Source organism: Saccoglossus kowalevskii, chromosome 3 (genome assembly GCF_978046115.1).
Source record: "Saccoglossus kowalevskii chromosome 3, keSacKowa6.1, whole genome shotgun sequence".
NCBI classification, from domain to species: domain Eukaryota; kingdom Metazoa; phylum Hemichordata; class Enteropneusta; family Harrimaniidae; genus Saccoglossus; species Saccoglossus kowalevskii.
This window is the reverse complement of record NC_140643.1, coordinates 15,058,400-15,075,803: the sequence shown is the minus strand read 5'-3', so window position 1 is coordinate 15,075,803 and position 17,404 is coordinate 15,058,400. Positions and strand designations below refer to the sequence as shown.

The 17,404-nt window shown below is 38.8% G+C and overlaps 2 protein-coding genes across 2 annotated transcripts; one reads left to right on the top strand and one right to left on the bottom strand.

Moving 5' to 3' along the window:
- Window positions 1-923: 923 nt before the first annotated feature.
- Window positions 924-7,450, bottom strand: LOC100367753 (uncharacterized). The gene is made up of 9 exons (XM_006811229.1): window positions 7,196-7,450; window positions 5,824-6,047; window positions 5,382-5,448; window positions 4,592-4,641; window positions 3,669-3,797; window positions 3,314-3,513; window positions 2,719-2,799; window positions 1,658-1,862; window positions 924-1,215 (listed from the first exon to the last, which is right to left on the bottom strand). The coding sequence occupies exons 2-9, from the start codon at window positions 6,026-6,028 to the stop codon at window positions 1,181-1,183; spliced, it is 972 nt and encodes a 323-aa protein (XP_006811292.1). The 5' UTR covers window positions 6,029-6,047; window positions 7,196-7,450; the 3' UTR covers window positions 924-1,180.
- A 4,854-nt stretch (window positions 7,451-12,304) lies between these two features.
- On the top strand, window positions 12,305-16,023 carry LOC144344925 (small conductance calcium-activated potassium channel protein 2-like). The gene is made up of 5 exons (XM_078006682.1): window positions 12,305-12,811; window positions 12,994-13,195; window positions 14,008-14,265; window positions 15,139-15,272; window positions 15,709-16,023. Exons 1-5 carry the CDS (start codon window positions 12,305-12,307, stop codon window positions 16,021-16,023), a joined length of 1,416 nt encoding a protein of 471 aa, XP_077862808.1.
- Window positions 16,024-17,404: the final 1,381 nt, after the last annotated feature.

Sequence of the window (17,404 nt, the reverse complement as noted above, 5' to 3'; positions counted from 1 at the left end):
GCAACAGGGGAGCACTACTGCTATTGAATCTGAATCTCCTCATTACGTGATCGAAAAATATGATTTTTTTTTTTTTTTTGCCAGCCTTTCTCTAAATCCGCGCAAGAGCGTCTCTATTGTTAGGGACAGGCAGAACATGTTGAAATAGCTGCATGCTATTTTAGCGGATTTGCCTCTTGGCATAAGAATCTTAATTTAGCTAAAGCGTCGACTATCTCCCTGTGAAAATATACTTTCTGTTAAATTAGCTACATCTTAAATTAGCGAAATTACCGTGACAGATGAACTGAATTAGCTAAAATAACATGCTAGCAAAAAGACGTGTTTTACAGTATATCAGCCACTCAACACGGTTATAACAGCTATCATAAACACCAGATGACTATAGAACGACATACGTATATTGTGTTTCCTGGTGAAAATAAAATAAGGATAAGTATTTTGGGTTGATTCTGCATCTTGTATAAACTGTCACATTGGATTCTGGTTGGTCGTAAACTAACAGCGTGATTTTAGCCAAGCCATGGTTCTTTCTTAGTAACACACGAGTTGAATGATCCAAATGACACAAATGTGTCTGCCCCGCGGAAATTATCTTTCAAACTAAAGAACTCAATGAGTTGTCAGTAGATAAACCATCTTCTCCACCGCATCCATTCATCGGAAATATACAATGAACTGACATTTTGAAATTTCGTTACGTGGGGTGTCCATGTAGTTAGATGTTCTTTAGAAAAAATACGTAATATAAAAATAATTTTTTGATATTTTAAACAACAAATTATATATTTTTGTCGATACTTATTATTGACGAAAATATTACAAAAACAATCAGGGCAATTCGTTTGAGTGTTGATATTTTCCCGATCTTCACGTACGTATCTCAATGAAATTGAGTCTCCGGGCAATAATCTCCAGACATGTTTCAGGTAGTTTAACTGTTTTATTATAAACTAAAAGTGTACTTAGTTTCTAACTCATACAAGGAAGTCAACATATTTGAATATTTAATGACGTCATTGTCTCATTGTCCGGACACTCCGGACACTCGAGAATCATCATATTAATTGGCATCACACGGAATTACTTGACGTTAATATTAGATAACTCTGACAAGATGCGCTTGGTCACTAGAGGGCGCCATGTGTATATTTCTTTCTTCTTGTGTGTGGCGAAATATTTAGTCAACACAGACCACAGTTCCCGGCATATCCCCTGTAACAAAGTAAAAATGAAAACATCAAAATATTTCAATGATTGTTGTAATAATAAAGCACTTATTACATTCTTGATTGGTATCAGCATAGATCAATACTACAGGGAATTTGGTAGTATGGTCCAGTGGCGGATCCAGATCCAGATCCAGAAGGGGCATTGGAGCATTCAGCTAGTTGGGTACCTCTATGTTGGGTCATTTTGCAATATAATGTTAAGTACTTTATTTTCACTTGGAATGTATTTTCGCTGGAGACGTATATTTAACCCATAAATAAATAAATACCACACAAAACATCAAAAATTAACTGAATTATTAGTGCCAGAATGCTTGAATTGACATATTTTTTCCAACTTTCAGCACATGTGATGACATTGATTAATGTTTTTATTTTTAAAACTAGACAAATTCGACACTTATTTTGTTATCATTGAACATTACCGTGATCGTCGGTGACTGCCTGACATATTTGGCGGTACTCGCTTGTTTCCTTGAGGCGTGTAAATGCCGGATTCCACCAAGATGCCAGTGTGCTGTCCTTACGCATCATCATCGCTCCCCCGCCTCTAACGCATGTCAGATCGTCGCCTACTTTCTCAGCTTCAGTCTGTGTGAACATGTTCGTATTGACGAACGCAGCATCGACCTGGGGAACGAGGAAATATGCAATGCAATTTAAGGATATGATTTGGTTTGACGACAGATGATCTATGAGCTCGTAGTCGAATATTGGCATTGATTGAAATGTGAAATTGGCGTTTAGACTTTTCAGTCGCTTCCGAGGGTGAGAATGGGGCCACACTGGTCGTCGCCCCACGTCCTGTTCGATAGGGGACTCATAGCGACGTACACAACGCGTGTAAAATACATTGTTTACATGAAATTCGAACACGCGACGGTCATAGCCCTTAAAACGTTATGAATATGTGTTCTTATATTAGATGTATAAGTATACTGTAAAATGACTAATTTTCACTGGGTTTAAATTTCACTGATTTACCAATTCAGGCATATTAAGTGGGTTTTAAATTCACGGTTTTATCATTTAGATAATGTGTTCTATGCTAAATTTTACATATTCACTGGGTTTTAATTAAGCGCATTTTCCAGTCCAGCGAAATAAGCGAAATTAAAACCCAGTGAATAATTAATCCTTTTACAGTAAGTACTTCGGGACTGGAGGATTTTGAGAAAAAGAATTGTCGCGGGAGGAGAGCAGAAAAGAAACACAAGGTGACAATATAATTGAAACAACGAGGGGTGTAAATAATAATAATTTACAGAAAACCAATGTTTTCCAGGTCCCAGTTATTACTGTTTCTCCTACATGATATTTATCGTCCAGCTGTACTGTAGTCAGGATAGCCTTGTTGTCAGTGACTGGGAGCTGTTCGTGTGGTGTACTAACATACACACGTACATATACATTGTCTAGGTAAGCTACACGTGGCGTGGTAAATAGGGAGCTTTTTGTTCTCCCTCGTCAAAATATGAATACTCACCAACTCGTTGTTAATTGCATTCAATATTGCCAGTTTGTTTGAATAATGAATGAACTGGTTTGGGTCAGTTACATCAGTGCCCTGAAAATAAAACCAAAAAAGAAATGTGTCAATCTCAATAGGCCTAGCGTTGTTCGCTTTGAGGGCTAGGTTTCCCGCCGATGAGGGCGCAACTAAAGGCGGCAGCTGAGTTCCGGTGCATGGTATTCAAAATACTGGTACGTGTACCAGAGAATGTGGTGTTTGAAGCGGGAATACGAATACCATTTCCATTATGTATATCATTATATAAAACACAACAGAAAAAAATATAGAAAGCTATCTTAGAATATGCAATATGGTTAAAGGGGCAAGCATCAAGCGCCAGCTCTTCTTATGCGATTGCCCATCGATCTACTGTCCCGAGGCGTCCGTCCTTTCACACGTCATTCCGTTCGTACACGCCACACAACTCCAACCTATCTACCAAACGCGTTTAAATAGGTAATTGGACGGTGCACACGTGCTCGTTTAGCATGAACAGCAGTAATCGCAATTTTCTATACCAGCGAACATATTAGTTAAGAATGCTATAGAAGTTAAAGTCAGCCATTACCGCTATTTTTTCTGAATTCCTGCCAATACAATATTCATCCGAAGCCCATCCATCGAATATAGCAATCTTTTTCCCGGCAATATTTGTCCAGTCAAAATTCCTGTTATTACCGTTTTTCACATAAAACGCAGCCGGGAATGCTGACCTGAATTCATCGGTGAAATCAACACTACGAAGACGCTCGTACGTAGCAAACCATCCTATCAAAGCAAATGTACATGTGATGATATAATTTAATCACATTTCACTAGACAATTCTCAACGTCCATTTGTTAAAAAAATTATTGAAGGCGATCATTGATTGTTAATGCATAAAAACAAACAAGGCAAAAATAAACAAACTATGTGAACTGACCGGTGCAGGCGTCATACCAACGGCCAAGTAACCCTTTTCCGGCGAATGGAAAATGGCCGACCTCGGAGTCCCAGCAATTTTGATAAAGATCAAAAATAAGTCGACAGTTCTTGTTTGCTATTTGACAAACTGAAACAAAAAATTAGGTTGTTTAATATTAGTAATAGTTGGTGATGAGATAACTTACACGATTATTATTATTATACAATATTTCACCATCTTAATGGATGTACCTCGGGGTACTGCGAAGAAAAGTACGGTGGGCGTTCATAATATTCATCTATGATAGAATGTTGATAGCTTGGTTGCTACTTCCCAGATCTCCCTGGTATACTCCATATTCGCCAGCCAAGGTTCGCTCATTCAACCATCGCTTAAACACGACTATACTCTCCCAGCGAATGTGTCTTTAAATGCGCCCTCTTTGGCAATTCGACATCCAATCATTTTGTTTTACGTTTGTTTGTTATTCAATTTTCATGCAATGTTACACCTCTGATTGGGCGCCTGTTTCAGAGGCACTCTCGATCGAATATATGTATCTATTTGACCGAGGTCAAATATGCGACCTCTCGGTAGAACCACGCTCGGTCTCATGAGGGAGTTTACATCGAGTTTGTAGATCCGTGCGATTCGGATGCTACATCATGGGCATCATAATACTGAGTACAATAGACGTATTTAATGTTCGTAAAAAAAAAAAAAAAAGAGCACGTGACTGGGTGAATGGCAATAAAAACGATCGATAAAAAGATTTAATGTACTACGTAAATATCTTGACAGAAACACTTGGTGAATGTGTTATGCACCATACTTCACTCGTCGGTTTTATATGTGCATATTATAAAAGGGGTAATCACGTGTCAGTCTGAGATACTAGTACAATGAGGCCATGGTAAATAAATAAAGAACATATACCATACCTGCGTTAACAATATCGACGTGGAACCCTTTGAGCCCGCCTGTTTCGTCGCTGTCAGCAATACAAACAAAGGATAAGATTAAAACAAGAAATGTACAAAATGACTCAAGTGAAAAAGTTATTATAATTTATATAATGCCGGTCATTTTAGTGCTAAAAATCGTCAAAATCAGGATTTTCTGCCATTCCGGAACTGGATCTCGTTCGTGCATGGACGTATTTCTTTCAAACTTAGTATGTATATTAAATATAATGATGCTATTCCCCAGATTTGATTTAAAATGGCTGACTGACGGCCATTTTGTTTTTAACGAATGCTGTTTTTGGAGCCATATTGTTAACATGGCTGGACTGACATGTTCAAACTTTCTTCGATCAGTACTTGTCAATCAGCGTGCACGATGTGCTCGTTTATGTTGAATCAAAACAAGAAGTCGACACCTTCGCATGCGACAGACGGCCATAGCGTGTCGATGCGTTGTGTCGTCACAGGAAGCACCGTCTCAGCACAGACCTGCAGTGTCAATGGTGTCGATGTTTATAAACATGAGTCTACCCATGAGCCTTTGCGTTGTTATCGTTGCTTATGAGGTGACGACTCTCCCCATTCTCCTTCCCAGAGTTCCCTGCGGTTAGATCACCGAAAGTATATAAATAATCTAAATAGTCTGCCTTGGAGATTGGACTCCCCCCCCCCCCTGCTTGAAACGAATCTATTGTGATAGTTGTGTCACTATGCTAAAACTTGTTTGTTGTGGAAACACTATTGTACAAAGTGTGCGCATGCTCACATGTATTCCAGAGATGTTCCATCATGGCCAATAGCAAAGGTCCAAATATATTCCTTATCTGACGATTCTGGAACAAAATAAAAAACAAATTATATACATAGATTAGTAAAAGCAAGGCTGCATGACGAACCATTTTTTTTTTTTTTTTTTTTTTTTTTGCGAAAGGATAATATTGTTTCCGAGTCTTAGTATTTTATTTAAGGTACTAGTACTCGGTTAGGGTACTCAAACGCAAATCGTTTTAATCTCTTTTTTTCAGGGACAAGATATCGACGAGTATATTACCATATACATGGTCCAATTTCGAACGCACCCCACGTGAATTCAGCTGAACTTGGAAAGAAACGAGCACGATTATTTATTTTAAAATGTAATCGTATGTTAAGACATCCGTCGGTTTGCTTACGACTAACGGGAAAAGAAAAGAAAAAGATTGACTTACTTTCATCGCCATCGTCGACGTTAAACGTCATATTCGGCTTGTTAGTGATACTGATACATGCAACGACGAGTGCTACAACTGCGACAACACCGACGACCACCAATAGTACCAGCAGTATTCTGCTGCCTCCATTGCCGTCTCCAATCATGGTATCTGTGTCGCTATGTTTCATATGAAGTTCAATATTACTCCCAGTGACGTCCATTCACAATTGCGGACACCGACTAAAAAGTATGATATTATAATGACAACGTACTTAGTATGTCGTAATGATCGTTTCTATCACGGGTGCGTGTCGGCTCCGTCACGACGAAACTCTATGATAATGAATACAAAGTTTTCGTTGCTTGCGCTAAGAGCTTCGCCGTGAGCTGACAGTCGCTGTGGCTGCGATGATGCTAGTGGAGCAACGTTAGACAACATGTATGTTTTTTATATTGCTGTTGACAAAGAGCTCATACTAAAAATCGAGGTCACAAGAGTGAAAACAACAACAAAAATGTTGCGTGTGTAAAATAAGGTTAATTTGCATATCGACTGGTCTATTGTCTCGTCTCCAACTCCTTTCCCTGGCACACACACTTGCATGTACAGCTAGTTTCGTGTCATATGGCCACCTGTGGATTAGGAGTTCATTTATGGCAAAGTATGTATACACGACTGCGACAGTTGAACATAAAACAAATCTGACAAATGTACATAACAAATTTTGTCTGAACAGTAGTCATTTGCATATTTACAATAACAATTTCATTAAGCTCGACTGAATTTATTTGTAATTATTTTATATAAATGTTATGATAGTGCCTATCGTGCTGAAAGAGTTAGTCGACTGTATCGACGTCACATACTAGTACATGTATTAGAATAGTTTAAGCAAACACCCTCGGCGCTAGTCACGAGTGTAGACTATACCGTCAAATGTTTAAATACAGACTAGTTTTCGGGGTCCGCCGTTGGTGTAATTACAGCGGTTGTGATCCCTCCCCCGGGAGGTGTGTACCCCTGAACGTGTTTATACAGGATCTAAGTCAACGACTACCCCGTCACATGACAAATGTAAAATATGTTCATAGAAAGTTACTTCGGAACTACTTGATGGTATAATGCCTTAGGTGGAAAACGCATTTGGTAGAAAATGACCGATTATCTTATATAGCAACAATTAGCTTCACACGATCATGATATCCAAGTTAAAATTCGAAATGTGGCGTATGTTCAGTTATGCATCTTTCCTTCTTCAAGTACGCCACACTAACTTTAACAGCGCCACGCCCAGTCGCGCTCTTAAAAAGCATCAACCTATTTCTTTGCAGCATTAAGGTCAATGTTAACGCCAAAGTCCCGAAAGTCAACAGTTCGGCAGTCTTACCTTACGTGTAGTCCTCCAGGTGAGCTGTGATCATGCGGTGCAACCAGTAGCACGTAACAGAGGGTATCTGTTTACAGCTGTGCCGTCGTCAGCCTCTTTCGTTATTGAATGGAACTCGCTCCCAGGGCGGGGAAAGGGTCAAAACTCTCTATAAATCTAACGAAAGGCATATATCATCAAGGCATTATTCGTATTCAAATTTCAAACGGCCAACCATGCTCCACACAAAAGGGCACTGAGTGAAACACAAAGTTGTTGTCACTGTACTGCACTAGGTGCGCGTAACAAACAAACTAGCGGAAAGTAGGGCGGCTATTGTTAAACAAAGTTGGCTTCGCTTTAGCCTACACAGATAATATGGAGATTAGCTGTTTCAGTTGTAATAAGAACCGTCGGTTTTATTATAGGTAGGACCACAGTGGAGGGACTTTGATATGAATATACCGTGACACAATGCTGTTGACACACTCACCAGTGTAAACGTATGTAACCCACCAGCCCCCTGAATCGTACTTCTGTCACTTTGTGACGATATTTTGCAGATCACTTGTACAGTCCAGGCATACCATGGACCTTGACTTTGACCTTGACTGAAGGTCGAGTCAAGTGGAAAAACCATACAGCGTGGTACGACCGGGTGGTATGCAGGTGACAATTCTCTGCACTTTACTGTGCAGACGCCCGGTGAAGACGGTCGTTATCCAACCTGATTTCCCATAGCCCCTGGTTCCGTAGTGAATAATAGTAAATAATAGTAAATAATAGTAAATAATTGGTAGCAGGATAGTATTTTGGAGTCTGTTTTTTCAAATATCAAATCAAAAACACTGTCCTCATGATACATGTTTTAAAATATTTATTTTTTTCTCTCATAACAAGTGGACAAGTTTAGTCATGGTACACAATGTAAGCAGCGTTTCATTGATTGCCAAACAAAACTACAACAAGCTCAAGTGAATGTGAATGAGGATTTGTCAAGTACAAACCCCAATATATAAAATCTAAACAATGGTTATTTCTAAGGGAAGAGGAGTCGTCACCTGCGCACGCGCGAGAATTGAGTTCCAAGTGACGAAAACAACGCACGATAAAAGGGCAAATGCTCATTGGTAGACGCTTATTTGTAAACAACGACACGCTATGTCAGACTGTCGCATATACAGGTGACGACTCTTCCGCTTTATTCTAAGTGACTGCGAATGTTAAAACAAGTGATAATCTTGTTGAAATTACAGATTCACAAAAGTGCCGTTTTCTCTATTTTCGATGATTCTAAACAACTTCGGCTTGCTAAAATCCTAATAATCCTAATGATTAACACTGTCACGTGATGTTGCTTTTTTGTTCTGGTTGTATTAACTTACATGACTAAGCTTCCAAGATTTGCACCTGTATTTTCTAAAATAACATCCAATAACTGACGTCAGCTCATAGTGACAATGAAAATTGCGAAGAAACATGACTGTTTTATAAATGATGGAAACAATAATAAGAACAAATATATACTCATTTATATTCATGATGTATTCTTTACAATGGTATAAGAATAATAGTGGGTAGTTATTTGCGTTTTTTTATACATCGGCCAATTGACTGATAGAGCAAGTAGCCAATCAGCGCCCGCGATGCAACTGATGATTTTTCGCATTGATGATATAGACAAGCCATGGTGTTACTGACACCGCCCGCTGCAAATGTCAACGGAGCTGGCTTGAAATTAAGTTTCAATGTGATACTAGTAGTGACGTTATTTTAAGCAGTGTAGTAGCAAAGCAGGTGTGGCCCTAGTTCCCGAGTGACCAGTGTCAGCAGATGCTGGAAATTAGACAATGATTTGTGGATGGGAAAAACTATATTGACCGCGCCGAGTACTTCAAATGTATAATAAGTAGCTAACACCACGAAACATCGCTACTACGCCCTCACAGCAACCCTCTGTCCCGCGGTGCATCCTACACTGATTCATGATTTCTGTTTCTCATTGATCGCATTTGTATACTAGTATTTTTTTAGTCGTGTGACCCCAAAACTAAATCAGTCTCTACAAAAAAGTGTTTTCCGAAAATTTCAGGTTAAATGCTTTTTACAAATGTACTAGTATATGTTTGATAGATTTCGGCAACTATTGTTCTGGTTACAGTTGTCAGAATTTTTCAAGTAAATAGACTATCCTGCTACTTTGACACGGTCTTTATGTTATGTCGTTATGTTTACAAATGCACGTGGGTTGGAAAAACAACGACAATGTAATGTAAATCTGTAAAAAATATTTGCGTGATTACTTGGAATGCTCGTAAAACTGAGATTTTTTTTCGTGAAAAATAAAGATATTTTTGTGAATATATTGACATGAATTAGTTTTCGCGTATCTGTTGACCGACTTATTTAGAGAATTTCCCCCTAATACAGTCATGACACCGTGCTCGAAGATGTGCGTAAACATGAATTATGTTTCGTTTTTTGTTTGTTTGTTTGTTTGTTGTTTTAATTTTTCGCTGTTGTAAATAACGAGTAAAACTAAATTCAGCTGTGGGCCAGAGTTTATATAGATCAACCCGATACGAAAGTGGAGCCCGTCAAAATCAAAATCGGCTTAAATATATAACCGAACGTACTTTTTAGTTTGTTTACCAATATTTCTATGCTTACTCTCTTTTATAAAATACGGCGTATTTATACAGTTCTATGGAGATTGACGCGCTAATCAAATACTGTATAAAAAAGCACCACTAATTTAAAGAGCTGCCGGGGTTAAGTTGCTGTGCCCGTCACGGTTAACTCGCTAACCCAATACGAACAATTGCAAACGGAACTGCCCGTGGGGATATAGACAATACAAACATAATAGACAATTCAAGATTTATTTATTCTTGCCAGCATAATTACCCCGTCTGCCTTGTCTCCAATAACGTAGGGTGACATGGATCCAACGTTATTCTAGTTTTTACTTTTTTTGTTTATTTATTTCATTTTGATCTAGTATATACTTTTTGAAGTTTTGATCATTCCGCAATCCAATCCAACAACTTGAGGCGGAATTAAAAAACAAAAAACAAAATCAAAATCAAAGTAAAATAAAAAAATAAAAAGGCATTAATAACAAAAGTAATAAAAAATAAAATAAAAATAAGTTTATAGCCAAAATAATTAAAGCCCGTACACTACATCAAATTTTAATCAGATTGGCACTTTATATACCTGGTCCAACGCACATTAAAAACAAAGTCCCTTTATCGCTCTGTATAGGGACTGTGGCCGACTTCAATGCGCTTGTCTTTAAAACAAATTATATCAACTACTAATTAGTGTGACATTTAGTGTAGAAGCAACTCTCCGATTTGGTGTTAGATACACAGGTTGCTTTTATTCAATTTGAAATAAAAATCATTCTCTGATCTCCTACTGAGGTAAGTGGTTCCTTTTTGGTCGTTTATTGATTGTTGGAGATTCCATTGGCTGATGAGATTATCCCAACAATGGTATAATCTGAACAGAAAAAAATGAATGGGAAAAATATTTGAAAAAATAAAATACTGTAAACAAGCACGCATACCTGTTTTTATGAGTAATACACCAACGCCAGCATTTATACTTCGTGATAAGATTCGATCTTACCATGGAGGTAATCTTATTACCTCCATGATCATACTGGATTCGCTCCATTATGTTTACTCAGTAAATATCGGACTACGTGTTTTCAGTTCCACGCTGAAACTATATATACTCATTGAAAACTTCTATAGGGGTACATCCGTAGTTGAAGTATACGTGTATGTGTCGCTGTTTTGACCCAATTTTACGACCGAGCCTATATATTTTTACCAACATGGGTCATTTTTTGACGAAAACGCCAGATTTTGAAGCAAAAAGCGCGTCCCCGCCCGAAACACCTGTAACTTGTGTTCGAACGCGTTCGCCGCTTAACCTGGGCGCGCGTACGCGTACATATGCCTTGTTCCATCGTTCGTAACAGCACCTGGGAAGAGCGTATTCAAACGTAAAACTCAAATCATCGAGAAATACGAAATTTTCGCAAATTGATTAACGTTAATGTGTTATGTGTCCGTTTATTTTGGGCCATTATCACCGAAAATGTTGTTCCAGGATCGACTGATTCACCAAGGTAGTAGATCCATCTTTTTTTTCAAACTATATCGATGCTCGTGCTACATGCTACTGCGCCACGCGTTGTTGGCGGTGACGGACAGATTCAATGTAATTATATTATTTCAGTCAGACAGAATAGTTACTTATTTATAAGCCAGGAACTGGAAATCATATGGAGGCAAAATACTATGACTTATACTGCGATTGCACTCCGATTCTAGCTAAAATGAATAATGCGATGCGCAGTATGATGCATTTGTCAATGGGTACGTGTTAATATCGTGTACACCCAACATGCACATTGGATTTGGGTTTACAATTTATGCCGAGACGGTGCACACATCGTGTTCCAACCAATCTAGAAAGACAGTACTAAATTGAAGTTTTGTTTATTTTTCAGGTGTTTCAGTGTCTAAGTGAGATGGATTAAGTCCCAGGAAAATCACTAGGACAATGATCCGACGAAACTCTCTATTCGGTACATTTGATCATAACAGCGATGCACGGAAGCAATCTGTTTTTTCACAGCAAACACGGCCGAATGCTTTTGAGAGAGACAATCAACAGTTCAGTATTGGGGGAGGCATTCCACCCAGTGCAAAACCAAGACTTTCTCTGGATCTCGGCGTTGGTGGCAACGTCACTTTTAAGGAAGATATGTTGATACACGACGTTGAATCGTTGGAGCGTATGGATGGATTAAGCTCGCGATCCAGTAGCAGCTTCGTCCCCCCTGAAGGCAGCAAACACATGGGTGTCAACAATCCCGAACCGGCGTTTTTATCACGTTTCGACCGTTCGCTTCGGGAATTCCGCGTAAAAGAAATAGCCAAATCCGACCTCAAACGTCTGCTGAGTCGGGCATATTCGGCGCTCTGTGTTCTTTCCATCATATCCGTAATACTCATGGTTTTAGACGTGGAGTATAGCGCAATTTGTAGATATGACTTAGAAGACCGCTACAACTACACAATTCCCGGGATAACACGACTACTTTCCGATATGCCCGAGTCGTTACTGATCGTCATCGGCCTAAAATCGGCCGTATCATTTATCACAATCTTGACAGTAGGAGCGCTATATTATTACTACAACCAACAGACGAAAATGCTCATCATCAAGCACCATCTTCCAGACAACAGCACTGTCCTTGCGTCACCGTTGCGTACATTCTACCTAGTCGAACTTTGTATATGCGCCTCTCACGTGCCTCCACTACTCGAATTTTACATCCCGGAGGAACTACAGCTATGTATATTTTTGCGTTTTTATCTAACCGCGCGTTACATGCGTGAGCACAACGACATGGCCAAGAGTAAATCGACACGTTTTCTGGCATCCGTCTTACAAACCGAACTACATTCAAGTTTCCTGATTAAGACTTATTTCCTAAAGCATCCGTTTCTAATGATACTCATATTTTATTGTCTCAATATTTTCGGAGTGGCGTACGCCGTGTTTTGTTTTGACAGAGCAGCAGCTACAAATAGAGAATACAACAACTTTATGGTACGCCCTTACATGACATCTTCTCTAAATCTCTTTTTTTTTTCTACATTAACGGAACGTGTTCAAATACACCTATTTTATAGTCCCCTTTTATCGAGTGGCAATACATAAATAAGTGTGATCAGCGGTACGCACACATTCAACACCCTTCTCAGTTGTTTCGTGTTTAATTTATTTCGCAGGACTCAGTTTGGATGCTAGTTGTTACTATGACGACACTGGGTTTCGGTGACGTCAGAACCGAGTCTCTCTTCGGTCGCACATTGGTGGGTATCTCATCAATATTCGGAATTTTTTTGATGGCGCTGTTGATTAGTGTCATCCACGAAGCCCTGTTGCTCACCCAGCAAGAGAAGCGAATCCTGGCATACGTAGAAAGACAAGGTAAAAGCGCTACCCACACGTTCAACACGCACTGCGCGACGACTCTATAGCGCTTTAAATTGTTCCAAATGTCATAACAATAACGTTCAGTGTGTTACTTAGTGTCCATAAAATGAACATAGTTTTTTCGAGGGTTGTGGTGAAGTGCATAACGCTATAAGGGGAACACCATATTGAAACGTAATTGGTACAATCTGTAAACTATCAAAATATAAAGAAAAGTTGCATGCACTATTATCGGTATCATCATTTCACTTAGAGACCCTTGTTTTCAAATAATGAGATTCTTTTTATATCCATCACAGTGTAACACTCGCGATGGTCACCACTCACCACTGATTTTACCCGCATAAACCCCATCTTCTCGCCAATTGTAAGACAAATAATGTGTAATACTAAAGAAGAAAAAATCTGTATCTAAAGGGCGGCAGTCATCGCGACGCACCATGTTCAATATGGAGCTCATAGCTATACAACGCGTGTAAAATGCATTGTTTATTTACATGAAATTCGAACACGCGCTGCGCGACGACCTTTAATACCTGAAATGCCGTCACGTTTTCACGCCAATATGTTGACGTGACAATTTTATCTAGTTTTCTATAATTTCTTTCTTAATTTAAGTTGAACCAGATTAACAACATTTATTTTTGCAAGAATATGAAAAAAAAAATGTTTATTTTGTGATCTATATAACTATATTTGAACTTCGTGTAACCCACAACGAACGCAAATAATGCTAGTTTGTACATGAGAAGAAGAAGGTAAATTGTTTTAGTCGTCGGAAATTATCTTTATCTTTTTTTTTCCAGAATTTTTTCGATATCGAAAGGACCTCGCTGCACGGTGTATCCAAGCGAAGTGGCGACTACATCATCACAATACGAGTTACAAACCTCCCAGAAATGACGTCACCCATTCTGACAAATATCACAAACGACTGAGACGAGTGACCCGTAGCATGCACCCGTCCTTAGTTGCACAGCTTGCCCACAATGACACCGCTAAAAGATTAGAATGTCAACTCTATAATGCGTTATATAACTGGAGAGCTGTACGCAAGGCAAGAGGCGAGTCTTTATTTAACCTGAGTTGTCCGGTAACATAAGTAATGTACTGTGCGTGGTTCTGGTGTGCATGACATTCTGCGCAATTGCGCCAGCATATTGTAGGCTCGTTCAATTTGTCGATACTTCGAATTAGATTTACATGCCTAGTCGTGGTGTCATAAATAATTATATGGATGAATATACTGTAATAGTGATTATAACACGACGAGCTGACAAACTAGGATGATCAAAATGGCGATTTTGATAACTAACTCAGACAAAAAATGTCATGTGACACGCTTGGCAGTTTATTTCCAGCTGGCAACTTGACAAATTTATTTTCCTGTGCGTTAGCTCGCAGACAACTAATCCGTTTTACTTCGTGAGTTTGTTTTCTGCTGAGAGATGTTCAGATACAAGTTAGGCGTGATTGTTATCGGTTTTGTAGTCAGATCAGTATACTTGGTGTCGGCGAAATAGACAGTACTACCAACACACATTACTGTAAAATACTTTATTTTCGCTTGGAATTAATTTTCGCTACTTTCGCTGAAGGGATGATTCAGTGAAAATAAAATTCAGCGAATATAACCTTTTCACACCAATGTTCATAAATTCCCTAGTAACTTAGTAAACTATACGAGACAATATTTTCTGTCGAAGTTCTACTGTAATGACTGTAAAGAGAATGTCCAAGAGTGTGACTACAATGTTTGAAAACTGATTCCAATCTCTGTCTAAATGTCCTTCAATGTAAAACAGACTCTCAAGGTAAAACGAGTGTATTGGTTGTCCGAGGTTATATTCGATGCCCACAACAATCAGTAACCTGTTATTACAATGGGACCATATATGTTTTTTTAATTGTATTCTGTTTGTTTGTACCCTTTTCAGAGGACCACTGGGTTCGGGAATTTGTTACTGATAACACTGCAATATTGTTGACAGACGTCGCCAGAAAGATAGAAACAATAGAAGAAAATTTATCAAAAATTAACGAAGACAAGTCTGCAAGCCTCCATAATAGGGTATGTTTTCACCTTCGGTATAAAGTAGTAACATTCAGATGAATTTGAACTTTAGTATCTTGATGTATTGAGTGTAGTGATATGATTTTCATTTGACATCACTGGAATAAGGTAAAGTTAAAATCCAGTTACCGGTAATATTTACATATTTTACATATTCTCGTACGTACTCTCGGCGCAACAAAAGTACTTCCTTTATATTTATAAATTTCACAGTTCAAAGTGAAACGAGAGAATTCTATTGGCCGATTGAACATCATTGGGACATTTTCAAATGACGTTGTTGCGCACTTTGCTCTTTGGTAGGCTAGTTTGATTCAACTGCCATTGAAATTTATAAATATTTATAAAAATGAAGGAATGTCTTTGTTGCGCCAAGAATAAAAGGGAATCTACGCAGTAACGCAGTTATTTGTTACAAATTTGTTTTGAATAGGTACATGGTGACGTGTCCTCACGAAAGGTCGTATCCAAAATAGGTCATTTAACCGACGTTATTACTTCAACAATGAAAAACACATCTTCGAACGTACCGGTAGTTCTGGTGAAACCCGCGCCGTTGACCAGCCCAGAGTTTGATTCAAGACCATCAAATGTCATAATGCGGCAGATCGTAGCATTAGACGAGAAATTGGACGATATGTACAATACATGCAAATCAGAATTACACGCTCTGCGAAGCGTAGTCATGACAATGTCCAATGAGAAATCGACACAGTCGCCTGTATGTAATGCACGTCACAGTGATTGAGTACTGTAATAATAGAACTGCACAGTATATGTATAGATTTACAGCTGGTACGGAGAGGTGTTCTTTGCAGTGTAGTCGTTTCAAGAAATAACATCTAAAATAAGTAAAAAATTCTCATTGTTTCAAGTGTTTGCCATCGGGAAAATTATTGTCGCGACCGAAAGTGGTTGTTGATGCCCCTCCTATTATTCGAAATCCCCAGGGAGATTTTCGGATGGCTAATTTACGACGGCATATAAAGAAAGTATTATTATGGATATCTCGCGTATATTGCCGATGTTTTATACTGTTTGTAGTTTGAATATGAAAGTGGTTGTTGATGCCCCTCCTATTATTCGACGTCGTTGACAATGCGATAACAATGCCACTCGCACTGTGCACATTTTAGCACTAGATCTAGTGCCATTTTAGCACTAGATCTAGTGCCATTTTAGCACTAGATCTAGTACTTTTTCGGATTAGTGCTACTAGCACTAACCACTCGCACTACGCCCATTTCGACACATTTACATACATGCGCGACCTTTATATTTTCCACAGTTCAACATAACAGTCTACAGAAAATGATCATTTTTGTCTTCCGATAGATATGGATATTTTTTGCATTCGCTAAAACATTTCGCCTTTTCTATATATTCATTTTTTACAATAACAATAAGACTTGTAAGTATATATTTTGATCTATATCAGTCAACTATACTGACTATTAGAACAAATAATGATTGTAGAGGGGGGGGGGCACATCACATAATATAATGTAGTGCTGATGTCACTGTTGCGATGCCCCTAACTAAGAACCCTGCAAAATTCTCAGTACTTCGAATACAAATGCGCATGTTTTCACCATGTTTCCAAATGCGCATATTTTCATGGGAAAAGTTCAGTAGACATTTTCGTAACACCTGCCGAGTGTATTATGTATCAACATGTTAAAGGTTATAACTTAACTTATAACTTAGGTAAACTCCCAATGGTCATGATCTGAACTTTGTCCTAAGTCAGACCTGACACTGGCGGATCCAGAAATTCGGGGATGGTCCAATTTGGGTGGGTTGGGTTTTTTGGCGCTGGGGGTGGGGGATGGTTATTTGTGTGTTAGGGTGGGGTCGCCTAGCGTGCCTCTCTTTTAAATCCGTTTAAGCCTAGTGCCAATTTGAAATGATGGGTGTTTGCCAAGTCTTAAAGTGATACGACCATGGACTGCATCTATGCCACTGTTAGTCATGAACATCACCTCATTACCTGTATATTTCAGTGTGTCTGATACACTTCACACACACACACACACACACACACACACCCTGGGGTTTCACAGCACTTTCCCCTGTGCATGAATGCTCAATGGATTCTGCAGCCAAATTGAGAATATCAAAACAAAAGC